Here is a 26,857-nt window from a genome sequence, read left to right on the forward strand (position 1 = left end):
ACTACCGTGGCCGAGCTGCCTGCCACCTGTGCTTTTCACCTCATCAGCACCAGATGCCCTATAGTTGGGTCTCACTCTTTTCTTAACTGCATCACACTGAGGCAGCTTCTTTCTGCAGCCTCCTGAATTCCCACCCCCCTGATTGATAGCCTCACATTTTCCCAAGTCCTTAAAGAAGGAAATGACTAGACATTTAAAAATAAGACAACTGGACAGAATATGATGTGAGAACAGGACCAACATTATCAGACCTCTCCATTCAGTCCATCCGGATGGGACCAAAATTTCCGCCAAACACTTATGTTTGATTCTTCCACAGTCTTTCACATTGTCACATAACTCTGCCTTTTAACTGGCCCTTGTTAGAGAGTGAGACTCAGATCCATCATTGGTTAACGACCTTACCTTCTAAGCCCTACTCAGAGCCCAAACCTGAGATGAAGCTGCAGTTTCAGATTCTACACTGGGCTTTAGAGTTATTGGTCAGAAAGCAAAGGTTAAGAAAACAATAAAGAAGCACAAATTTCCAAACACAGAACCAAAGGCTCTAGGTTACTTGCCTCCTGTTCTCCCTGAGAAATAAGGAAGGCTTTCTACTTCTGAGATGCCTGCGGAGGAAGGCTTCTGGTGGCAGCACTAAGAAGCCACCTGCTTCCTTTACTTAGGACATTCGGCCACCAACAAAACCTCTGGAGGGTGGAGGGAACAGACGGAGGAGGACAGCAGCTCCACTCACATTGCAAAGGTTCTCCATTCACCATCCACTGGACGGTTGGCTTCGGGTTCCCATTGGCTCGGCATACCAGCCTCCCATCTTCACCAGGAGCCAGGATCAGGTTCTTGGGCTCATCCAGCCAGTATGGAGCAGCTGCAAGACAAGGCAGGCAGAGGTAGATGGCACAGACCAGGCCCGAGAAGCCAGGTGGGGTCCTGTGTGAGGGCAAACCCCTAAGTCCCAGCTCTGACCATTCACCCTCAGGGCGATGGTTCAGCTCAGCCTGCAGGTGGCTGGCTAGCTGAGCCCACAGAAGAGAGTCTGCTCATTAGAATTCCCCCAAAGCCTTTTAAAAAACAGGGACGCTGGGGCTCATCCTGACTTACAACATCTGAGTTGTGAAGGGGCTCTGAGAGGTCAAGGGCATCGATGACATGCTTGGCTGCACCCTTTGGAATTCCATTGTTATAAGAATGGAAAGAATTGAACTTCTTTTTCTTTTAGACACTGAACTGTAGTTAGAGTGGTTCTTGGCTGTTCACCCCTTCTCATTATTTGAACAATTTTTTTTTGTAAACACATGGAGTTTTCTGAGAAAAGAAACTTCTGGATTATAGCCTCCAAAGTCTTGTTACCCACCAAAGAGAATGAGAACCTGCTTGTGTGTGTGTGTGTGTGTGTGTGTGTGTGTGTGGTGCTGAAGACAAGGTCATATGATCAGTCAACTGTACTGAGAGAGTTCTCTGACTCAGCGCCTCAGCCCTTGACCTTCCATTCTGCATGTAGCCCTGGGCTGAGAAGTGACTCAGCCCATCACATAGTGGAGACCCACAGGGACAGGAGCTCTGGTGTCTCAGCAGCTCAGGTGGGCCATGCCTGCTTTGAGGGGAGGGAAGTGGCTTAAAAAGAACCTGGCCCATGATGATTTCCGTCCTTAAGAAGAAGCGTGGTGCCATGCACACAACACAGACAGCACAGGCTAAAGCAACACATCACAGATGAGAATGCAAAATGAAGGGAAAGGCTCTGAGAGGAATGTCACTGCAGAGAGAGCCCAGAATCCAGGCAAACAGCAAAGCAAATCTCCTTCCTGCGGTACCCAAGCCCATGAATGCATGTAGTCGCACATCCAGGGGTGACACCATTATGGCAGCCCACTGTTGTCACTAGCCTGGACACCAGAAGTTCCCCACTCCCTGTGCCTCCTTGCCACAGAGCAAAGGGTGTCATGATATTTGCGTTCAGGGCTGGCAATGCTATCATAATGAGAAATACACACAACGTACCCTTTACTCTCACCGAGATCGTGTGCCGGATGCTGCCCATCTTGTTGGAGGCCAGGCAGAAATACTCCCCAGAGTCTTCTTCGGAGACGTTGGTGATGCGCAGGGCCTTGTTAAAGTTCTCGAACTTGGCCTTGTCAGATGGGAGGTCCCCACCTTTCTTGTACCATGCAATGTCTGGTGTTGGGCTATAGAGGGATCAAGCAGAAAACAAAGGGCTCATCACTGAATGCATCTCCTAAAAGAGCCTGGCACCCAGATATCCTAACAGCAGACTTGGACCCAGGAGGGAGATGTATATACTCTAAAAACTAGGCTTCCTATTCAGAGAAGGCTGTTTGGCCACAGGGTCTCCACAGAAACAGGGCCAAGATTCCACATGACTTAATGCTTCTGCAGCATGCCCAGCCGCTGCCTTTTCTCTTTTTCCCAAAACAGAGACAGTCAAAGTGGGTTGCGGACTACAGACACATAGTGCCCTGCCCACCGGGCTGATTCTTCCCTTTTACTATGTGCTGGTGTGTCTCCAAATGTGTGGACTGGTGCCCACCCATCCTTCCAGGAGCAGGGCTAGGAGATGGTGCAGGCTGTACGTACACCCCAGAAGCAATGCACTCCAGCAGCAGGTCCATGCCTCGAAGAACCATCTGACTGCTCGAGGTGCCCTGGGGATACATGAAGCTGGGCGTGCTCTCTGCAACCCCTCGGGCTGAAACAGGACAGAACAAACTTCTGTGAGCCTCCTGTCCAGGTGTGCCAAAAGAATTGGGTTAGAGAGAAATGTCATCACTTCCCGCAGGCTGGGTCCTTCCAGCACAAGCCACCCCCAGGATCTGGGTATCTTTAAATGTGTGTGGAAGGTTGGGGTCCTCTGCCCCACCAGCACATGTATGTAGCCAGCTTTGTGTTCTGTTGAGAAGAGCCCAGGAGCCCACCCTTTCCTTTTGGGACAGGGCGGGGCTGTGGAGCAGTGAGAGGTCCATTCACTGGCATCTGTGTTGGGATGGAGAGGCCACTGCAGTAGTCCCCAGGGCAGGTCATCTCAGCATCAGTCTTCCTCCCCAGACAGGGACATGGAAGAAAGAGAAGGCATAGATTGGGGACATAGGACAAGCAATCTGCTCTTTGGGACTCTGGTAAGGACTCTGGCTGAAGCAACAGAGCCCCAGATAAACAGAGAATTATTAATGGCTTAGCAAAGACACAAGGAGAATGAATGAGAAGAGATGACTGGAAAGCTGAGGCCAAGCCTACTGTGTCTCCTCACTCTTGGCATAACTGTATGAGACAGGGGGTTGGTGTAGGTGGGGAGAAGAGCAGCCAATATGGGGGGAGGTGATCAACAGTTCCACTAGGCTGGAATCACCATGAGATAGGCGGATATCTTCCACACAGGTTTAGAGGCCAGGTGGTCCTTACACCGACACTGTTCCCCATGGACGGGGCAATCAGTAAGGGTACATCCATGGAGAGTGGACCCCATCTTGCCCAGGCTTTACTACTCTGCAATATTCTTTGTACAACTCCATGGAAATGGGAAAAAAATAAAAAATTGTCCAACCAGAAATTCCAAGACAAAGGGGAAACTGGAGGAGGCACCGTTCCCCAAAGACACATGAAGACTGAAAGGTGACTGTGACCTGCTGGCGCCACCATGGGTCTTAGGCTCTGCTGGACAAGTGGGGAAACAGTGGGGAGGCAGAGCTTCCAGGAGCCAGGAGCCCTTGGAGATGCCTGGAGTGGGAACAAAGGCGTTCATCTGGGTGTGACTGCTGCTGCTGGGGCGAAGGCTGGCTGGTGAGGGTCCAAACTCAGTAACTTGCACTTCCTAAGGGAGCTGGCTGCACTTGCAGGTGTCTGGCTGGATTGGGAAGGCACCTGTCCTGGGGACGCCCAGCTTCTCTTCATTAGCCACTGAGAGACATCTCAGAGAGTTGACTTAGCTTTCATCTTTTTTTTGTCAAGGGAAGAAAGGTTAAAACACTGAGGTATTTAGGCTACTGACAGAGTACAATACATGGCGTGTGACACGTGCTCAGTAAATATTTGTAGAGCAAGTTAAAAGGGGGAAGATAAAGAAAAGAGGAGGCAACAGTTTACCCCCACACTGTAGATGCCCTCATTTGTCACACCAGCACACACATATACAGCAGTGGCAACTGCAGGCTATTAATCCATTAAGTGGTTAGTTGGTTACTGTCTATACTTATGGACCCAGCAGCATTCACTCCCAGTATCCAGGAAGCAGAAGCTTCCTCCCACCCCCATCACCAAAAGAGGGTCAAGGATACACAGTCATGGGCACCAAAAAGGTAGGGAGACCCAGGGTAGGAGGTCCATGTCAAGTGGGTGAGTCTGTCCAGAGTTGTAAACCCCACAGTGACATGGAAAAGATGCCATCTCGGTCATCACACTCATTCCACATACATAAAAAAGTCTGAAGGAGCCAGTCTATGACCCTCTGGACATGTAATTCAACCCATAGCATGCAGCACGAACCCACAGTGTCAGAGAAGCAGCAAGGATGGGGAGCAGGAAGACTAACACGGGTCTCTGGGCGTGGTGACACACTGACGTGTGACCGGAGGGAAGCTACAACACCACCACATTTGTAGGATGTGGCTACCAACCCACAGAAGTATCTTAGGGAGGAAGCAGCAGCTGGAAAGCAAGGCAAGTTCAAAGGAAATGAAAGAGTACCCTGGAGTCGGAGGGATGCGTCCCCACTCAGTAAGTATCTATAAGGGCCAAGTGCTGTGACCGGTCACTCTGCAGCACCAGCATGGCTAATCCTCACAACAAACTTGAGCACTTCTGTGTTTTCAGCAGAGTTTCTGTGACATTAACAGGCTTGTCCAAATTCCCAGGTTCACTGTTTTGGATTCTGAGCTGTGTTGGGTGGCTGCTCTAAACTGTCTCTCAGTCAGCAGCTGGAGATGTCACTTGTCCCCATTTCTGACAGGCAGCTTCAGAATATATTACTAATAACCAAAGGAACTCAAAATCCAAAAGGCCAAGAGGTGAAGGAGAATGGTGTTTTGTCCTTGGGAACTGCTTTGGTCACCATCTAAGATCCCAGCTTTCCTTGGCAGCACCTGATAAACTCAGAGCCAAGAGGCTGGGGAGGAAATGAGGAGGCTCCAGGGAATGTCAGATGGATTCATAGGGGTATGCATGGTGACTAGCAGCTTTCCAGAGGAATGAGAAGGCTGGAGCTAAAGGGAGTTGATGATGACATGTCAGCTGAACAGGAAGGATCACAAGAAAACTTAAGGAAGAGGACCTGGCTGGTGTCCCTGGGAGTCCCTGTTCCCAAGACAGGGTGCCTGGTTTCTTTCCTTGGAGGAAACACAGGAACTACTAAGACAGAGGTAACTATTGCATGACACTCTATCGTGGTAAAAGATGCTTTAGCCAGGGCAGCTCTTTTCACTGAGGCAGGAGTGCTCTGTCCATTTCCAGTCTTCAGGGTGGGTCTATCCCGAGACCAAGGAAACCTAGGATCCAGATGCCAAATTCAAACTTGCATGGATTTAAGAAAAGCTGCCGATGGATGGGCCTTGTAAGTGCAGAAAAGACCCATGGATCTATAGAGCCAGATGGTCAGTCAGGGGACATCAGGTCATGACCCCAACTTTAATCAAATTGGCTTTAAGGGTCAAAGGAGAAACAGTTTCTGGCTGTCTCCTATTGAGAAAGGTCAAAAGTGCCGACAAACTTAGCCATTCCCTTCACTCAGAGCTGCTGGCCAGCAGAACAATGGCTCAATACATCAGCTGCATCTGGGGCCCGTTGCCAAATGCAGCTGTCTATGGCCGCTAGGCCCTGCATCCAGGTCTCTCTGCTGCCTTCAGTTCTCGGAACTGAGGCCTGCCTGGAGACATGTGAGGCAGGTTTCCCTTTCCCGGCACGCCATCCATCTTTCTGGCCCTAGGTACACTGAGCAAAAGGTATGGGAAGGGGTGGGTGGGGAGGAGGGGGAGTGTGCCTCTTGGTCTACAAACATCTGGTATGTCTTGCTGTTAGGAAAATTCTTCTGTAAATTTAATTCAAATCCTGCCCACAATGGTCGCAGCTTTTCTTCTTACCCATTTCTTAGCAGAGCTTGGGATCTGGGCAGCTTTCATTTCTCTAGTGTACCCTAATGTCTCTCCCTGTGGAGTACTTCTCCTGAAAGTGTGCCTGCCTTTCTCTCCCAGCCGCGTCTGCAAATTCTCTGCATCTCCCTTAATTTAGAAACAGATGGCCTATATACAACCCAGTCCACATAAAACTTTTCCCTTTAAGTCCAGCAATGGGCTATATATAAACATTGTCAGCGTGTACAGCAGCTTAGCAGGCTATGGACCCTTTAACCTTTACAACCATCTTTGAGGCTAGTAATCTGCCTGTTTGGCAGACAAGGAAATCAAAGTTCTAAAGCATTAAGTGGTTTGTCCACTGTCACCTAGTAGTATGTCCCAGAGACTGGGTTTGCCCTGTACACCTCCAGGTGCACATGATAAAACATCTGCTTTCTGGCCCGAGTGAAACCCAAGCAGCTTTCTCTGACAATCAGAGGGGAGATGGCTTCTGACCCATGTCCAAAGATTGTCAGCTCTCTGTGCAGATCATCAGAAGGAAACAAAAGAATGGGGTGGCCCTACTGCTAGGAAGAAGCATGCCATATTTCAGAGCCAAAGAGAGGTATGTGCTGGACATTTGTCATTTACAGCGTCCCTTGGGTAGCAGCTCTATGTACTCAAGAAGAACTTCCTTACTTTCTTGTTTTTTCTTTCTTTCTAAAACCATCAGCTTGGTTGTCCTTTGTCAAATATGTGCCTCGTTTTAACTTTATGTCCTTCCCAGCAGCTTCAGGCTATGGTAGCCCTGTCCTGGTCTGGACTGAGGACCAGGACTCAGTCTCCATGTGAACTCTATGTGAAGTCCTGAGTGGTTCTCACAAATCTCACTTATTCTCTTTAAAAAAACAAAACAAAAACAAACAAACAAACACGTTGGCCTCTGGAGATAGTCTGGGTTATATGGCTGGAATCACTCAGCTATCTTCCATGGATAAAACAACTTTACATTTCCCTGCCTTACACAAAGTAAAGAACTTGAGCCAGCTGACCTCTCAGGGCTCTGATGTGTTCTGGATTTCAGAGCACTTCCTACAATAGATATTTGGGGTTCAATTTAGAAAAAGGCACATTGCACAGCAGTGCTCTGGGACTTTGGACACAGCGGTGGTTGGCCCATTATCCCGAAAACAAATAACCCCCAGAATCCAACAAAGGCTCCTGTTTCCTTGGGCAGTAAGTCTCTTCAGCAGAGTCTCAGCATGGTTCTTGCTGCTTGGTGCCAAGTTGGAACCTTTGTTTCCCCCTGGCTCTCAATTCTCACCCCATCCTCCACTCCAGACACTGATCATTGCTTATATTAGCCATTTCAGGAAAGACATTCCTACCTATTTGAGCTCCCAAAGATCCCCTTGGGGGCCTGAGCTAAGCTCGGAAGCATAACTGATGACGGGACCAGCTGCTTCGCCAAAGCTAGCAAATGCTGAGTCCAATGGCTGCTCAAGGAACACGAGGCCTTCTTAAGCCACAGCGTGGTGTGACTCAGGTGTGCAAATAGCCAGTTCCGCTATTAATCAGACCTAGTAGCCAGCTGTGGTTTGTTAAAATTACAACTCATTGTTATTGTTCCATAACTCGCAGATGGTGGGCACTGGATTTGTACTTGATAGCGGAAGGGAGAAGAAGCCTCTGACACAGGTGTCAGAGGCTTGGATGGACAACTTCATTCATACTCCCCTGGAGAGGGAACACTGACCCGAATTCTTAACACCATTTTTCTAGGGAAACCGTAAATCCTTTTTTAAAAGGGGACTTATTTATTTTGATTTTATGTATATGCATATCTTGCTAGCCTATATGTAAGAGCTCCAAGTGCATGCCTGATACCTGCAGATGCCAGAAGAGGGTGTCCGATTCACCGAAACCGCGTTACAGACAAGTCACCATGTGGGTGCTGGAATTAAACCTTGGTCCTCCCCAAGAGCAGTCAGTGCCCTTAACTGCTGAGCTATCTCTCCAGCTCACTAGGGAAACTTTGAAGAGGTCTGGACCCTGGCTGTGATGCAGTAGTCTCAGGAAAAAAAATCGAGGCTTCAAAGCAGGCAATTCATACCCAGAGTTAGCAGAAATTGACTGTGCTCTTTACACAACCAATAGGAACCTGATTTCCTGTTTCCTCCTAACTGTGGACTCTCACCTATTCTTTAATACCCTCTGTCACAGTTAAATCTGAAATGTACCCCTGCCCTGGCTCATGCTTGATGCTCCGCTTATGGTTTAGGGGTGGGTGGGACATTCAGGTGAGGTCTGGCTGATAAAAGTGGATAACTAGAGGTGGTTCTCTGAAGGACATCTGGGGTTTCTGCCTTGCTTTCTGCTTCCTAGTCTGCTGTGATGTCAGCAGCCTCTGCTTCCCTGCCACGATGGTCTAAAATACTCTGAAACTCTAAGCCGACATAAATCTCTCATCTCCTCACATTGCTTCTCAGATATTTTGGACACAGTGGTGCAAAAGTCCACTTTCAATCCATCTACCATTGATCCTTAACTCTCTGCTTAGCCTTCCATGGAGATCTGCCTTGCTTAAAACTTCCTTTAGAGATTTCAGCAAATTGAGACTTGTACATTGGAGGGGCAAGGAGAAAACACTTTTGATGCGAGCCACTTCAAGCTCCCACTGGCCACCTTGCTCCAGGTTGGCAGTATCCTGAGGTGTCCCTTTCGCACCTGGCCTGGCCAGCTGTCCACTCTGTCACCCAGCAGGAGTTAATGTCATAGTATCAGTCAAGTTAGCCAAAGTGGATTAGGACAGGAGAAGTTACTCCCGGACTCACCACTGTATATGTCAGGGTGGTTTCTTAAAGACGAGTCATTATAGGGGTTGTCTGCAATAAACAAAAGAGGGTGAGCAAACAGGGAGGCGCAGCAGGTGTGGGCGCAAACATGAGGAGGCAGAGAACAGAAACGCAAAGCCACACAACTGAGGAGAGCACCAGTGGGGTTTTGCAAAGAAAATGGCACAGTTGGGAAAGAAATGCGATTGGTAGAGAACAATCAACACAAAAACAGCTCGAAAGGAAACAAAGTGGTTAAATCCTGCAAAAGAAAGCACTAATGAAATGAGATTATTTTGAGAGTAAAGAAATTAGGCTTGAATTCTGCTTGGTCCATCTACATTTTGAACAAATGAGGTAAGAGTGTCTTGTAGCATCTTGTGGCTGGTTCTGAACCAGCTTCTCCCCAGGCCCCAGGACTCCAGGTGAGACCAGCTAGAGAAAAAGGAGCATTAGTGAGACCTGCGAAGGACAGCAAAGCCCTGCTTGGCAGCAGCTAGGCTGCAGGGTGTAGGGGTGCGTGTGCATGAGCTTGTGTGCGTGCGTGTGTGCGTGTGTGCGTGTGTGTGTGTGTGTGTGTGTGTGTGTCGGGCGGTAAGGGGGAAAGACAGTCATCAGCAGGGAGGGACAGGGAGCCCTTGCAGACCCCAGCAACAAGAGCCTTATGATCTGACCAGGTGGCCATCACTGTAGACCAGATCTCTGCTGGGAGACCCTGGTGGAGGTTCCAAGAGCAGAGTTTGGGTCAGAACAGCAAGATGAGGGGATGAGTCCCACACCTGAGATCCACAGCTCTCTGGTAAGCGTGGGGGCAGGGACTTTCTTTAAAAAGCAGTACCAGTGGCTCCCACTCCAAGGTAAGGTGACTAAGAGAGCCCTCGGTCCTTCAGAACAGGACACAAACATACCTCTTTCCTTAAGTAGCTTTTTACTCTCTACCCATCCTCTTACAGGGTTCAAGTTCGGACAGGTCCCCACAGGGGAGAGAGCGTGCAGCTGACTGACTGGAAGCCAAGTGGACAGCTCCCCATTCCCTCAAGCCAGGACATAGTTCAACTTCCTGGGGGAGGCCAGGGGCTGTGTTAGAACATTTGCATATTTAAAGACAGATCAAATCCCACCACAAGCAATTGAAAGAGGCTATGTGGGTTCTTTCTTTGGGGTTCTGGCAATGACTTGCATCCCCAATCTGCTTTACAGCCAGCAATGAGAAGGCTTTCATTTTCAGAACTACTTCACATGGTGGTGTTAGCTGAGATAGACCTAGCTGCTTTGGAGCTGCTTTGGATGGATCTGGGCTGTAAGGTGGGAACTGGTCCACAGTGGAATGAAGGGGTAGGTGGTACCAGGTAGCAGGGCTGAGACAGTGCTTGGAAGAGAATGTTCTTGTCTTCCTCTGGGGGACACAGTGGCAAGTTCAGCTGAAAGTGGCCCTTCTCTTTCACTCCTATGGTACCAGGTATAACAGAGGTTCTTCCAGGGGAAGACCGATATGCAATGCGAATCTCAGTGTAGCTGTGGAGCATGTATATTCAGGGAGACTGTTCTTGAGGAATGCCGAGCAGCAGCAGAAGCATAGAGGTACTCCACTGCCTGCCTAGGCAGATACCTTCCTTTTTAACCAGGATGCCTCTTACTGTTGCACTAGAGACTGTGTGCCTGTCACGCTATGGACTGAATCTCTTTGTCAACCTGACTCTTCTGGTTATCTTGTACTTCATCCTAAAACAGATTAGAAAGAATTTTTAGACTGCCCAGTATTTTGATATACACATATATGTTAATATATATGTTTATCTTTCTCCCCTTTCCTTTGATGCAATTAATAAAAATAGCATAATAAGACAGATTTTTGTCCTCCCCAAAGACAAACTACAGACAGACAGGTTGGCTTCCCACCCAGACCTGGTTCTGAAGGAGGTAGAGAAAGCCTGTGCCCTTTCTAGACAGGAAAGTCAACAGAGCCCAAGTGTTCTATTTTAAGAAACTGTGCCCAATTCTAGGCTGGCTCAGATGCCCAGAACTTGTTTCTAGCCAAAGTTGCTCTTGGGAGTGCTCCAGGAAACTGGTAGCATTCTGTTCAGGTTCTTGACATTTGGAGGAGAGAGTTTCCAATGGGACAGGCGACTCAAAGTAAAGCAGAAACAAGTATCCTTTACTTACATCCTCTAAAGAATGCTTCTGGGAAGTTCTACTGCTAAGTGTCATTTATCCTGAACATACTCCCACACTCTGCCAGAACAGCATGGCATCTGGCTCATGCCCTGGAACAGACTGACTTTCAGCATCACCCTTCCTAGGTGAACATGAGGGCTGTGTAGGGTCATTCTTCTCTTGACAGCACTGCTCCACCTACTGGCTCCTCCTCATTGCCCCCCTTGTCCTGACTGAGGCCACTCAGAGATCCTGGGCAGATCACACTGTCCTCCCTCATTTAGCCAGCTGGCAGACAGTCACCTGAAGTATATTGAGGAAGCACAGCAGGCAAATCAACTTCCTTTCTCAGGAGTCTCCTGGGGTGGGTTCAGGAGTCAGAGAGCCAGGGACTCTGGAACATCAGGCAGGGCCCTTTCCTGGGTTTGAGCAATCCTGTGGGCTGTCTATCCCATCATGGCAGACAACACCCACTGGCAAAGACAGAGCATAGACAAGGAGGCAGCAAGAAAAGAAAGAAAGAGGGAGAAGGAACAGAGGAAGGAAATTAAAAAAGGAAAGGAAAGGGAAAAAAGAAGAAACCCTGAGAATCAAGCAAGGGGAAGCTGCTCCTTGTGGGTGAGTGTTCCATCCCCAAGGAAAGAGATGAGGTTGTGTGGCTGCCATGGTGCACCTGCCTGTCACCAGCGTAGACTGAAGAGGCCTGCACCAGGGCTGAACAAGTCCACCCAGGTTTCCCCCCAGGGGACTCCCCAGCAGTGTGAGACCCTGGAGATTGGCCTTGGGAAGCTGAGGCTCAGCCTCATTTTGACCTGTGGTGGCTCTAGCCTGTCATCCTCACATTCCTCACCATGCACAGCGCAACACTGACAATGATAGTCACAGCATGAGTCAGACAGACTAGAGACTCTCTAGAAGGTCCTCTTCTAGCTGTATTACATATCCATGGTGTAAACAAACCTAGACAAGCTATTGAACAAGCTGAGGACCACGTGGCTTGTCCTAGTGTGCCTCTGTAGAGAGCCACCACCACGCTGGGCATGGTGGCACACTCCTGTGATCCCAGCACTCAGAGAGGCAGAGGCAGGTGGATCTCTGTGAATTCGAGGCCAGCCTGGTCTACAAAGTGAGTCCAGGACAGCCAGGGCTACACAGAGACACCCTGTCTGAGAGAGAGGAAGAGAGAGAGAGAGAGAGAAAGAAACCACTGTAGTGGGTTAGGGAATGTGAATTTGTTTTTTGGTATTATCAAAAAACAGTCAGGGGATAAAAAAGTAGAACATAAACCTGCATTTTATAGACAAAGCAAATACATATTACAGAACCAAGCAAAATTTGTTCGATGTGTCCACTGATCCTAGTATCATATGCGCCGGCTTTCTTCTAGAAACAAAGGCAACCAATGATTAGAAAGGAAAGAAGTAAGCTGAGTGCACAATAGCAATTCGTGATGTGAAGGTCACTGAAAGTCACCTCACTCAAACTCCAGGAACTTTTGAATGAGAGCAAAGGGCCCCTGAGAGAGTTCAAGGCTGTTGAGGTAATCTAGGACTGGACCTTGGTACATGGCTCTGATTCCTATCAAAGTACAAGCACTGGCTGAGCATAGGGCTAGGTTTGACACAAGGCTTCTGCATCCTGTGTCGACGCTTAAGGCAGGGGCAGTGGCTCAGGCACAATGAGCTAGCCCCAGGTATGTGTGACACGTGCTCTTAGGGATTGCCTCCTGTGACCCCAGCCCCAAGCAGGGCCTGCACTTACTGGTGAGGACCTTGAGGGTGAAGGGGTTCTTCTGCTGAATGGTGTGGGTGAAGTGGAAGCGCGCGTTGCAGCTATAGTCAGTCTGCATGTCCTGCAGCATGACGTTGGAGAAGTACAGGTCCCCATTATGGCCCTGGGAGACACGCTTGTCCTGGGTGATGGGCTCCATGGCTGTGGGGAAGCAGAGGGGTGGCGGGAGATTAGCTGGCTGATTCAGTGGTAATCATCTCAGTGTTCAGAAGGTTAGATGGGGGGTTGGAGCTTGCTACCTTTTAGCTCCTCCCAGCTCTGCAGCAGGATAGTGGAGGGTTGAATGCATCCAGGTGTGTAGTTAAACCCAGATGGACATGTTCCCTTTGTCCAGGTTCTGTGACTACATTTCTAATTGCTGTTCATGCCACAACCTGACTGACTTCAAGGCCAGAATGAGAAGACAAGCTTCTGTCTGCTCCTGGAGCAGGAATCAAGTGCATACACTAGTATAGGAGCATCCTATAGGCAATAGCCAACATGCTTTCCTCTTTACACCTCAGGACCCAGCTGAGACCAGAAGACACAAGTGCTCTCAGTACTGTGCTAAGTACACCCAAACTTGGCCTTGTTGTAGTTAAACAACAATTGGCCATCATCAATTATAATATGGACTTTTATTTTGTTTACCCTTAGGGGAGAAAGCAATTCTTGGTTATAATTGTGGAACGTATGCTAACTGATGATGCACACTGTTGAATGAAGGGAAATGCAGAACTGAGAGTGAATGGCACCACAGGAGTGGCCGAGGATGTCAACGCTGCTCTGCTTTTCAGGAGCTGGTGTTAACACAGGATCAGCTCTCTAAGCTGTCGGTTGTTGACACTCCAGGCTGATCTACTTCCTGTCCCCGTAACTTCTTTTTCATGTCAGTGATGCCAACTGTCCCACAACGGGTGCTCAGCTCTTCATTCCTCAAAGATCTGCTGAGGACCTACTATGTGACAGATCACATGTTCCAGAAGTGGGTGAAAGAAAGACAAACCCTCAGTCTAGCAGGAGAGAAGGGAGATAAAGGTCATGATAAGTGGAGTGGAGGGTGCACTGGGGGGAAGGGTGGGACTGCAGAGGGGACCTTGTCCTCTAGGGGTGCCTGAGTAGAACCCTGAAGTCTGCATGTCTGTGTCAGGCACACAGGCAAACCTACAAGGTTCTGAGGAGCTGGGGGAGTGTGTCTGGAGGCTGAGGGACATGGCCTAGCCTGGAGCTGAAAGGCGTAGGGATGAGGGGGAAGGGCTCTAGAGACAAAAGGACCAGGTCATGAAGGCGACTATCCCAGGTAAAGGAGTCTGGGCTTGTCCTGAGGCAAGAGAGGAGCCAGCAAAAGCATGTGAATGAAGATAACTGATTCTGCTCTTTAAGCCTAGGAAGGAGACCCAGTATGAAAGCTCACAAGACTCTGGGTCGAGGAGATGTTAGTGAGAACAGAAAGATGAGGAGGGCCTTAAGATGTGTTCAGTGGGTGCCATGGACCTAATCTAGTGATAAGTGTGATGGAAGAGGTGAGAGAAGAGTCTGAGCCGACCAGTTGACAGCCAGGCATCCTTCCCCACAATGTGACGGGAAAGAGGAACAATGACTGTTCAAAGCCAGCCTCTCGGAGGCTCTGAAGCAACTGCTCAGGACTACACAGTAGCATCAGCCTCTTTACACAGCTGTTCTGAGCCACACGGCCACTTCCCAGCTGCTTCTCACAGGCTGGCTCCCAATCAGAGAGAGCCCACAAATGCGTTTCCATACCTCTGTGGCATCTCTGTGAACCAAGGCAACCTAAGGAATGGTTCTTGGTGGTTTTGTTCTGCTGTTTGTCTTTTTGCTTAAAGATTCAGAGCAAGCCTGCAGTGGTGGTAGACACATGAGGCGGCTGGTCACATGGCACCCACAGTCAGGGAGCAGAGCTGCTGCTCCGCTCGCTATCTCCTTTAATCTGGGATCCCAGCTCATGAAATGGCTACCACCCACATTTAGGGTGGGTTTCTTCACTTCAATTAACCTAACTGGAAATCCCTTACAGACAGGGATTCTAGAGACTGTCAAGTTCATAATTAATATTAACCATCATACTCCCTCTCCCCCATTCAACCGGTCCACTGCCCCGCCTCCCAAGCTGGGCGCTCGTGAGGCCTGGCTTCCCCAACTTACAGCTGCTCATCCAGAAGATGACTGGGGACGGGAGGCCAGGTGGGGGGTTGCACTGCAGTGTCAAGGGGGCACCCTCTTGGACCACAACGGGATCCAGGTTTTCCTTGGGCCACAGGGGAGATTCTGGAGAGAAACAGAAGAGGGTGAAGTGCAGCTGACATCCGGAGCTGGCCAGGCTCAAGAGAAGGGGAAATATGGGAGAGTGTGGGAGGCAAGAGAGAACACATACAGGGTGACACTTGAAAGTAGGGAGCTTTTTGTGACAGTGGGCACTCATCTTCAGCTGCCCTCTCCTCTCCCCTCCTCCAGTGCTCAGCGTAGCTGGTAAGGATGCACTGACTAGTCTGGAAGTTTTCTTTCTAGGAATCTTTCTGGGGTGGGAGAGACCCATGGAGGGCAGGGAGTCCTGCATGCCTCCCACCCACTGGGGAGCCAGCACCAGCACCTGTCCCTGGCACTCACTGGACACCTGCAGGCGGATCCGGTTGCTAAGCGCAGTGCCAAATTTGTTTCGGGCAAAGCACTGGTATTCCCCTTCATATTCCTCAGGTCGCCCACCACTGCGGAAGTCAATCACCAAGGTCCCAGATCGCCTCCTCATTGACACCCGAGGGTCCTTGGCAATGTTGAAGAATCTGCTGTTGCGAGTCCAGTGAAAGCTGTGGATGACAGGAGGCAGGCCAACCATAAGTAAGGGCCAGAGTGGACCAGTTCCTAGTCCCCACTCCATGGCAGACTTCTACCCCATCACCCTACCTCCATGCCAGTGGAGCCAGTCCTGGCTGGGTAGAGCCACCTGACAAGCTTGGGAGAATATAAAGGATATATATGAGTCATGTCTACTGGGACCACACATACTATGAGTGCTACTACTAGCTAAGGCTGGCTATGGGTAGCAGGCACTCAGCTTCTCCGGTGGGTTCTATTCTCTGAGCACATAACTCAGGGGTAGCCAGTGGTTTCTTAAGCAAGCAAGCAAATAAACAAACAGTCCTCAAACCAGAAAACAAACAAACAAACCCAGAGCTAGCTGTTTTCTTTACTTTGTGACATTCCTAGTATCCTCTCAGGAATGCACACTCCTTATTTCACCAACCTACATCTGCCAGGTTGCCACCTCCGCTCTGCCATGCTTTCATAGCATAATTTGCTCTGAAGCCAACATGATGGTAGAGACCACCTGCTCCTTGTTGGACAAGTGCGTCATGAAGACCATGGAACAGCGGCATGGGAACCATGGAAGGGCAGCTTTGAACGAACTGGCAGGCTAATGAATCAGAGCTAGAAAAAGCCTAAAATGGCTCCTTGGGCCTGGGCATAGGGTGGGTGCTCAAGAGAAGAGCGCTTGCCTAGCCTGTACAAGGATCTAAGTTCTACCGTTCATCTGAAAAGAAGGAGGAAGAGAAGGAATGGGAAAGGAGGAGAGAATGAAAAGGAGGAGGAGAGGTCTTCGTTGTTGTCATCGTCATCATCATCATTATCATCATCATGTCCCTCAGTTTGTCCTGAGAGGATGCTGCAGCCAGCAGCACACATTTTGGCTCCCTGTGCTGTTGTGGTACAAATACAAGAGACAGGAACAGCTCAGAGTCCTTGTTCCCACAGAGGATCCATGTGGAAAAGGTCAATCTGAGAGGCATGGTCACCATGTCCCAACTTCTCTTATAGGGTGACTCCATTGGGATGAAAGACTTGTTCTCGGCTCATTATTCTTGGTTTGATTGTCTCACACAAACCCAGGGCTAGAGCAAACCTCCTCTCTGGCACACACTCTGCTACTCTGAGAATGTACATTTTTTAACTTTTTCACTTTGCTAGGATGTATCATTTGATCATTTGGCAGAAACACATCTTGCTTTGGTGGTCAAGGGGGGGGGGCTAAACCCTGGTTCTGCCCTTGGCTCAATCAAGCTGGTGACTTGTGGTAAAGTCATTTAAAATCTCCATATTTCCTCAGGAGGACACTGGCCCTGCCACAGAGGAAGAGGGGTGAATGAATAAATCCATGTAACAGCACAGAACAGTCTGGATAGGGTGGGCTTTTCCTTCTTGTCTACTGACCTCTCCTTTGAGGAGAACCAAGCTCAGAAGGAAAGTCTTGAGTCAGCTAAGAAGAGGGGTAAGCTGAACATGGGGTGCATGACGGCCACATAGGACAGCATAACATGTTATACTGAAAGTCAGAAAGTAATGTCTAATAGGGTCTAGTGGCATAAACCTGTAACCCTACTACTTAGAAGGGGAGACCGAGGCAGGAGAACGATGAGTTTGAGGCCAGCCTGGGGTAAACACTGAGATTCCAGGGTTTCACAAACCATTTCTTTAAGCCTGATTTCCTTATGAGGTAAATTTCCCACTCCTCTGAAACTGGCAAAAACCCCATAAATAAACAAGGGCAGTTCTTTGCAGCATCTATGCACAGCTGTTTTGAGCCACGTGGCCAATTCACATCTGCTTCTCACAAGCCAGCCCTCCTGTGTCGCACTAGTAGGTGTCAATGGATATTTTTTTGAATGAATGAACCAAACATTTTTAAAAGCTGCGTTCTGCTTTCAATTATCTGTGGAGAAGGGGGTGTGAGTCGGGGTATGTGCACATGACTGCCCATGCCTGTGGAGGCCAGATGCAGTGGATGCTCCCGGGGCTAGAACTGCAGAAGCCACCTGACAGGGATGCTTGGCATTGAACTCAGGGCCTCTGCAAGTGCAGTACCCACTCTTAACCACTGAGCCATCTCTCCAGCCCTGTGCCAGGCTTTTCAGTTGCTTGCCTTAAGTATGACCAAGGTGGGGCAAGTGGGTCATTTCAACAGTGGCTTCTCAGATCCCTCTCCCTCCACTCACCTGGGGGCAGGGTTCCCTTTAGCTTCACATTCAATCAGGATGTTATCACGGGGGTCCACAATGTGGTCCTTCACTGACTGCTTGGTGATAGTTGGGGGTTGGGTCACTGCAACAAGACACATGTGGCAAAATTCAGAACTGCAAGACATGCCCTGAACTTGTCTTAGAGGGTGGCTAAAGCCAAGAGCCTCGGGAGCCACTTGGGCAAGTGGGCAAGCAAGCAAGGATGAGTAGTGCTTTATTGGAAAGATGCAGCTTCTTAAACTGGTTTAGGAGAGGGGTGGATGTCAAAGTCTGAGCACAGGAACACCTTTAAGAAGACCCAGTCTCCCTCTAAACAAGTGAAATCAGGCTCTGTTTCACCCAGCCTTACATCCCAGTGCACAGGGCATAACAGTTCCTGCTAGATGTCTGCTGAATGGATACAGAAACAAACCAGCTATGGTTGTTGGACCTAGGGCTGGGATGGTTCTGAGCCATGAATCTCAACAGATGGCCAGACTGCTGAGACAACAGCCAAAGGAGGCTTCAGTCACTTAGAGCTTCCCAGGGGCTTCCCTGTGTACCAGCAAGCTGGCGCACCCAGGGGTGCAGTGCTAGCCTCCAACGGGAGGAGTTACAGTAGTGATGGGGCACCCCAGCTGCCATCCATAGACTCTTTTGACCACCTACCTGTATCCCTTGTTCCACCCCACCCCTATTTCCTGGGGAAGTTATCTTCCATTGGTAAAGGACTCACTAGAGGGCAGTCAGTGAAGAGGCCGCTGACTTCAAGCCCACTCTTCTCAGCCGGCTTTTCCCAGCCCCTCCTCCCTCTCTCCCACCTCCCAGAGGCTCAAGGGCAGAGAGGAACAGGAGGCACTTACGCTCACTCTGAATGCTTGCTGTTAGTTCCAGTGGGTTAGCATTAGGAGGGGGAGAAGGAGAACAGTGTTATTACACACAACTGACCAGCTAGCCATCAGGTGTCCTCTTGTCCTAGCATGCAGAGTTAGGATGAGGAGACATGGGGACAGCAATGGACATGGGGATTTCTCCCAGATATGGAACCTGGCAGAACAACCAGGCCAGAGTGGAGATTACTCGTTGCAAATACTTCATGGAAAAGGTGTTGTATCACTCGGGAGAGCAAAACCACAAAGTGGACAGGACCCGTGACCAAAGGGAGATGTTACCAGGCAAATCCAAATATCCCCAAATGACAAGGCCTGAAAGAGACTCTTCAGATGCTCCCTCGTATCTCACACCATTGAGGGATGCGGGAGCACAGGGTCTGCATAGAGATGCTAGGGAACGAGTGACTTGAACCTTTCATGAGACAAAGGCCCTAAGCATAGAGGCTCTGAGAATCCAGCACCTCATTCCCTCACTATACCATTTCTCTCTTACATAAAAGTATTTTCTACAAAAATCCTGTTCCTGAATGACAGAATCCTGGGATGTGGCCAAGCCCACCACTCCTTCTTGTATTTTCCACAGATGGGGCAAAGAGCTAGGCGGCACACCTCCTCACCAGCCCCATCTGAACACATGGACCAGGACGGGTATGTCCCTGCTTCTCACACTCTAACAAGCAGGTGAGTCAGCCACTGCCAGAGAAGATGCAGCTCTGGCTCAGATGGTTGGCCCTAGAGCCTGTATTCTGCTTTGTTGTTTCTTTCAATGCTGGAGATGGAACCCAGGGCCTTGCCAATGCCAGGCTCTACCAAGAAACTGCATCCACTCTACATTTCTGACAAATGCCCAGGTGGTGCTGAGAAATACAAACTGTGGCATGGGTGGCCAGATTTTAGATGTGGAAAGCAAGCCTTGGTTCCAACAGATGTGGAGAAAAGACAAAATATGTCTCTAGGACTCTAGGTGTCTTTCCTGATGATACCACAAGGAAGCAAATGATGTCCTTGTGCCACACTGGTGCAGGTGTCAGGCATGCATGAGTACTTGGGCTGCCTTTTTCAGAGTGGGTGCTGCTAGGGAGAACATGAGGAAGTGTGCTGTGAAGCAGAGTGGTGGTGGTCTTGATGCCTTCCCTCCAGAGTGAAAAGACTCAGAGAAGGAGGTGCAGGCTAAGAGAGAACAGCCTTCAGGGAGCCAGGGATCACCCAGGTCCAAGAGAATCACAGTAGCACAGAAAAGGACACAAAGAATGAATGGATTGGCATGGCATTCCTGCATGGCAGGAATGGGCAGGCCTCAGTGAAGGCTGTCAGCAAAGGAAAGGCTTCATGGTATGGTCTTTCATAAAAGGTTTCATGAGCCAGGTGGTGTGGCCCTTGGAGTAATGAAGGGGCATTCTGCTTTTCACCTGTCCAGGTCTGCCTGGATTGGAAACAAAGGAATGAAAAACTGGAGTGGAAAGGCATGAGGCTCTGAACAGAGAGAGGTTCTGTGGGGTTCCCTTCACCCATATGTGGTTTTCCTGCCAAGATAGTGATTCTAAAGAGACTGAAAGCCAGTGTGGCTGGCACAGGACGGGAGGAGGGAGAGACGGAGCCAGTTTCAGAGAGGCAGGACTGGTCCTTAAGCACATTTCTTTTGACCACTAGCTGGGCTCTGGCTTCATTTCAGGACACAATGATGCCTCTTGGTCCTCATGTACCCTGCTCCCAAGCTCTGGTGCCCTTCCAGGCATCAGGAGGGGTGGGCACATGGCTAGTCCTGTGGAAGCAGGCTTTAGAGATAGCATGGGTACTAGTGTCCCCAGAGATTGTTGCAGAGCTTTCAGAAATCCATCCTTAGAAGTGAAGTAGCTGGGTGTGGGCCGCATGACGCCATGTCCCTGACATTGTGATCAAAGGAAAATGAAGATACTTCTGTGAGTAGAGATTCCCAAGACAGCTTGGAACTGGCTGATTGCTTTCCTGAGCCCATACTGCCTATCTGGTTAAGGGCCTCTTGGGGACCTACTTGCCGAATGGGACAATAACATCTCAGTCACCACTGTGCTCCCAAGGAATTTACTGCTGGGATTGAATGATGCCAGAAGACAAGCTATGATAGAGAGAAAGTGGCGGTGACAGCCTGTCTGAGGACAAGGACAACAGTGCTTCTCACTGTCACCCCACCACATGCTCTTCTTTCCTTTCACAGAACTTGCTGTCTGGCGATGTCAGGTGGAGAATGAATTTGTTCTTTTGGAGCCCAAGAAGGAGAAAATAGTCTCCTAATCCATCTCTGTTGGGTTGAGCTGGTGCCTGCCCTGGTTCCAGGCTCTGTCTTCATGCCCTTCTTTTTTTCCTGGGTTCTGGTAGTTGGTCTCTGGGTTCATCCCAGGAGGATGTGGGGTAGGTGTTACATCCCGTGGTACTATCTGAATGAGGTGGGGAGGGGCACCTCTTCACTCTACTGTCCTCTTCTCTGGGCTCCTAGGAAGAAATGCTAAATCTCCTTGAGTGGAAGGGGGATGAGAGTATATGCACGCTCCCAGAAAACTCACTTTTTGGAAAAGCCACTCTGGCTGATGAGATGACACATTACTTTTTTCACCCTCAAAGGTCGTGCAGTTCTCCTCCAGGCTAATGGAAGGGAGGTGGCGTGTGACTTCGCTGGCAAGGCAGTTGGAGCCAGAGGCTGAGCACTTCAATAAGGGATTGTGCAGTCATCCAGCGTGCTGCTCCAGAAAGCTGCTGTGCCAAGCCCTAGAGTGAAAGCAGTGTCCCTGCTCTAGAGGCACAGAGGATGCCCTGGAAGGGCGAATAAGGAAGATACCTGGCAGGACAGTCTCTAGCTGGAGATGCTCGGCCTCACCCTACCAACAAAGGGGGTGAGTTAGGAACACCTGACTTGTCCCAAGCACAGATGGAAGGACTCTCAGAGGATGTGGGAAGGGCTCTGGCTAAGCTGGGGGAGACACCTGCTAAGAAAAACTTGCCCTTGCTGTGTCATTCTGTTCTACAGAGGAGTCATTGAGATGAGCTGCAGCAGCCAGGGATGCACAGTGCTTTATGGGCTGTCCATCCTGACACAGCCCAGACCAACTACAGCCATGTGCCAGAGAAACTCCTGTCACTCAGAAAGGTACTACTGCCAGGTGCTGCCTCTGTGTCTTCTCTGCTTCCTAACTCGTCAGCTAAGGATGGCACCCGCTCCTGACTTCACTGTGAGGACAGAATGTGGTGAGATCAGCCCAGCTCTGAGCTTTCTGTCTGGCCTAGGGCAGCTGCAATTCCACCGATGTCCAAGGACTGAAAAGAAGCAGGATCAACGTGCCACAGCAGAGTCAAAAGACCCAGACTTCATTCTGACTGAGAGGTGTGACCCTAAGCAGGGAATGGCCTGGTCTGTGTATACAACATAAAAGAAGGGTTCTCCCTGTCCTCCTCCAGGAAGCTGGGATGGGGAGGGGTGAGTGGTGAGGAAGCCAGTGTCCTCAGCCTTCTGCCTCAGGCAGTATATGGGCTTCCTGTTGTAGCTCCATCCCCAGTAAAGCTTGGAAATCCAGATTATCAATAAAGAAGCCCATACTATCTATTTATGTGTTCACTGTGCAAGCGTCCCTCCCCCACCAGCCCCGGGAATCTAACAGCAGGTGAGAAAAGGCAAAAGAGAAACGAGCCTTCACCATGTTCTCAATAACCCAATTTCCTCTGCACCTTCCTCTCCAGGGACGAACCCTTATCACGCTGCTTATTAGATTGCCGGCCTGGCTGTTAATGAGATCTCTCCTTGAGCCAACCACAGACGGTCACCATGGGAACGCTTGTCTCACAGCTCGCCCCTCTTTCTCGTATACACACTCAGGCAGCAGTGGTCTTGCTCAGCTTGCTTCTGGGATCTAGTCATAGTTGTTACTGGTCTTTGTCATACACAAGTCAGACTCCTTTTGGATAGCTGTTACTGGGGTGAAGGAGGTCTGGCTTTAGAGGCCTGTGGGGGCCATCTTGGAGGACATCTTCACCTCCCACCTCCTTCAGTCATCTGTTAACTGGAGAGTGCCCAAATCTATCTTGGCATCACATGGGCTCCATGAATTCCTTGACCCAGAGAACAGGGGGCAGAGGTGCTTTGTCTGTACCTTATGCTAGGACTCTAAGACATCCGGCATAAGTGTCAAAACTGTGGCGAAAGGAAACTATGCCAAACAGGGCTTAGGAATGAGGCACCGGTCAACAGCCATCGGTGAATGCAGCAACAGAGTTGGCAGATATAGATCCAGATGTTAGCTCAGCATGCCAGGGTCAGACAGGGCCCCACCAGCAGTAGCAGAAGCAACTTTTTCTTTCTTTCTTTCTTTCTTTCTTTCTTTCTTTCTTTCTTTCTTTCTTTCTTTCTTTCTTTCTTTCTTTCTTTCTTGTGCTGAGGGAATACTAGAGCAGAAAGAACCTGTGCCCAGCTCTCCTATGGTAATATTAATATGGCACAACGCCTCATTTGGCTGTGCCTTTTGCAAAGATAATGTCCTTCCCAATCCTCTTCCCAATCCAATCCACCATCTTCTGTATTACTCTAGCAAAAACTGGGCATCAGCTCTGGTGTATTGAGTTAGAGAGACTAGTAAGGACAGCCCACCACACTTGATCCTGGAAACTGCTCTTAAAAGGGTAAGTCAAGGCGGTGGGCTTGCAAGTAAGTAGGAGAGAGGGAAGAACTCCAGGTGGCTCTCAGAATCCCAAACTATGTTATCCTTGGTTCCACTCAGTAGGTTTCAGGTAGCACAGATGCCAGCTTATCCATCCTAAAAGGAGGCCTGCTTTCTTGGTTTTCAACTTCCCAGTTGGAGCCTCCATCAAGTCTTTGGAGAAAAACCCAGCTCTGAAGCCTGGGATATGCTGTCACCTTCTCTCCCTCACACCTCCCTGACCTCTCTCCCCAACACCCACTCCTCTAATATCAGGAGTAAAACAGAAAGAACGGGCACAGAACTCACGATCCATCGGAATCTCAATGGCCCCTCCGAGGCTGAGGAGGAAGAGGATGAGGGCTCCGTGGACCCAGGGTGGTGCCTGTTGCCTGGCCATCGTCAGCACCAGACCCTGCTCCCTGCTGCCCAGCCCACAGACTCTCGATGCCTTGGGCCGCTCTACGTGGGCTTTCCAGACAGTGCTCAGCTGGAGAAAGAAAACGATAGCCAGTTAGTTTTTCTTGAACTTATGTTTTGCTCTACTCACCCCCAGAGTCTTGAAAGACTCACAGGGCCTTTTGGCTACAGAGAAGGGGATCCCCAAGACCAGGGTTTCTAACCTTGGAAACAAACAATCTGTGGCATGGGAACTGTTCTGTCTATTGCAGGGTGTTGGAAGCATCCCAAGCCTCTACCTATCCTATGTCAGTAGAGCCTAGCCAGCCCCACTGAAAATAAAAAACATCTCTGGATATTTCTGCCTGTCCCAAGAAGACAACTCCCCACCAGTTGAGACCCAGTATGTTAGAAAAACAACTCTGCAGAGAGCAGTCATGAAAAAACTGGCCTAGAGGCCTGGAAGAGATGTACCAAGCTCAAAGTGTCCCTGGACCATCTGCTGAGCATGCCTAGAGCAGAATGCATTTGGATAAGAACAAGTGCATTGATGTTCTTTGAACCCATGGAGAAGGGACTCAAATCAGCACTCTAAGACTGCCTGAAGCTCCTAATTACCCCAGCCTGCCAGCATTCCGGGGCCAAGTCAAAGGAAAAGGCAGCAGGCAGCATGTCCAGAATCCCTCCCACTTTCCTCAGTTCCAGTCCTGCCTTATTTGGCTGGAACCTGAAGCCCATAGTCAGCTGTACCCACCCACCCACCCATCCTAGGTTGGTAGAGAACAGTGCCCGGGGAAGAGCTCCTCGGAGACAAAGCCATTGTTCTGGAGTCCTGCAGAAGGAAACACCACCAGTCACCAAGTCAGAATAAAGGATTCTGGCTCACATTTCAGCAACTGAGCCCAACACTAGGCCTCTCTACCGTGTGTGTGTGTGTGTGTGTGTGTGTGTGTGTGTGTGTGTGTGTGTATGGTATGTATGTGGGGGGTGGTATGTGTGTTTGTGTGCACACACATGTGTGTATCTAGCCTCCATCCACCTGCCTCCCTACCCATGGACACCTCCTTGGTTTTGACCACCAGTGTTCCGAGCTAGAGTAACTGTAATAGCTTCCTAAGTATTCAGGCTGCTCTTACCTCCACCCTGCCCCATCCTTCATCTGTGACCAGAACTGTTATTTCTAAAGCACAAATACAAACATGCCATCCGTAGGCACCTCTCACTATTCTCCCCAAGTTCAAGCTAACCTTCTTTACTGGCTTGAAGGCCCAAGCCAGGTGCCTGTCTGATCTCTCTCAATCTCCCTTGGCGTGCTCTCCTCAAGGGCCGCAGTGTATGATGTCTTGACCACATGATTAACACTTGTGCAGATCAACCAGTGATCTTGGCCTCTTAGATTTGCTAAGTTGAGTGTTCCTGCGTAGGCACTTCTATTCCCATGGTTGCATCCTTTACTTTGTATTCATTCTAAAGTCAAGTGAAGGCTCCATAAATGGGAGAGTTTGTCTATCATCCAGTCTCGGGAACTTACCACAGTACCAAAGACATAGCCACCCCTCACAATATGTGACAGACAGGTATAAGGATGGATAGAAAATGAGCAAGTGGATGAATGAGTGAAATAAGCTATGTAGATGGTATTATTTTTAAAATATTTTATTAATTATTTGAGAATGTCATAAAATGTATTTTGAACCTATTCATTCCCGCCCCCACCTACCCTACATCCCCTTTTCACCTAACCAAGTTTGAGTTTTCTGTTTCTGCGTTTTAAAAATACCATCCAGTCAAGTTTGTGTTGCTCAGCTACTCCTGGGAGTGGCGCTGCTCTGGCCCTACTCAGGGTCATGTCACTAGAGGAAACTGACCCTCTCTCCCAGCAGCTATCACATGTCAATAGGTCCTTGGCTAGTGGTGGATTGTGTGGCTGGAGCTCTCACAGGTTTTGTGCATGCTGTCACACAGTCACTGTGTGTTCAGGTTTGCAGCTGCTCTGTTGTGTCCAGAAACAGTTTCCATGATGTCATCTACCACTTCTGGCTCTTATAATCTTTCTGTTCCCTCTTCTGTAAAGATCCCTGAGTCTTGGGGTTAGTGGTAGCAGAGTACTCGAGTGTGTGTGTGTGTGTGTATATATATCTGTTTCAGAACCAGGTGGCACAAGAAGCTCAAATTGGAGACTAAAGTGGGGAAAATCTCCTTTCCTGCAGGTCAGATGCTGCCAGGAAGCCAATGAGCTGGAGGAAGACAAGAGAGTAGGAAATCTTCCAAGGATGAGCCCTTAGGCTAGAAGGTGTCACAAGGGTTAGGTCTCCAAGATGGCCATTACATTGTTCTCCAGAGGCCACTGACGCTTCACCTTGATGTACACAGATCTTCACAGACCGGCCTGATCAGCTGAAGTTTCAGCATGGGAAGAGCTTGCATCAGGGAAGGCCAGATTTTCCTTCAGAGAAGGGGTAGCAGGGCTCAGTTTGAGCTCCCTGACCACCACATTTGGCTCAGGACCTGCTAAGTGGCAGAAGATTGGAAAGGGAGGGATTTTCATTCTGGAAATCTTGATGGAACCAGGAAGCCAGAAGCTATTCATTAACCAGAAACACACTGGCAGGAAAAAGCCCAGCTGTTAGGGATGTTTGAAATTCACAGTTTAACAGCATAGTAGACAAAGGACATCAAGACAGCCACGTTCTGCTGCTTGATAAGTCTCTCCTTCTTTGTTCTCAAAAACTCATTCTCCCCCCTAAACAAATGTTAAAAGAAGAAAACTCAAAGGTTATTTAAGTTTATACAAGCTACTTAATTTTAAACAATCCCCTTACTTTTCAGATGAATCAATAACCAGAAGAGGGTAAGTGATCAGCTCCGGATAACCCAGCTGGTCCTTGCAAAACTAAGAAAAGAGTCCAGATGTCCTGCCGCCCAGACCAGGACTATTTCCTTGTCTTTGTTACACAGCAAAGTCCCAAAGGGAAGATGCTGTTTGAAAAGGCAGTATCTGGCAGTTTTCCCAAAACTTAAACAGAAGTACTTCCTCCAGGAATCGCGCAGCATGCGTGGGGGCACACAGCAAAAGCG

At 49.3% G+C, this 26,857-nt stretch overlaps 1 protein-coding gene across 23 annotated transcripts in view; it reads right to left on the bottom strand.

Moving 5' to 3' along the window:
• Nucleotides 1-26,857, bottom strand: part of Nfasc (neurofascin) — a 168,528-nt gene that overhangs the window by 54,692 nt on the left and 86,979 nt on the right. For 11 of the 23 annotated variants that reach the window (XM_021636360.2, XM_021636376.2, XM_060364287.1 and 8 more), the window contains exons 3-12: nucleotides 23,690-23,870; nucleotides 18,690-18,707; nucleotides 17,824-17,929; nucleotides 15,443-15,639; nucleotides 14,981-15,103; nucleotides 12,809-12,979; nucleotides 8,894-8,944; nucleotides 2,596-2,707; nucleotides 2,002-2,186; nucleotides 737-868 (exon numbers count right to left, since the gene is read on the bottom strand). In XM_021636360.2, coding sequence (XP_021492035.1) covers nucleotides 737-868; nucleotides 2,002-2,186; nucleotides 2,596-2,707; nucleotides 8,894-8,944; nucleotides 12,809-12,979; nucleotides 14,981-15,103; nucleotides 15,443-15,639; nucleotides 17,824-17,929; nucleotides 18,690-18,707; nucleotides 23,690-23,870 — 1,276 coding nt within the window. Of the gene's footprint in view, nucleotides 1-736; nucleotides 869-2,001; nucleotides 2,187-2,595; nucleotides 2,708-8,893; nucleotides 8,945-12,808; nucleotides 12,980-14,980; nucleotides 15,104-15,442; nucleotides 15,640-17,823; nucleotides 17,930-18,689; nucleotides 18,708-23,689; nucleotides 23,871-26,857 lie in introns of those variants that run through there. The other 12 variants (XM_021636373.2, XM_060364282.1, XM_060364300.1 and 9 more) reach the window with 4 other exon arrangements.

This window comes from Meriones unguiculatus, chromosome 11 (assembly GCF_030254825.1).
Source record: "Meriones unguiculatus strain TT.TT164.6M chromosome 11, Bangor_MerUng_6.1, whole genome shotgun sequence".
Classification (NCBI taxonomy): Eukaryota; Metazoa; Chordata; class Mammalia; order Rodentia; family Muridae; genus Meriones; species Meriones unguiculatus.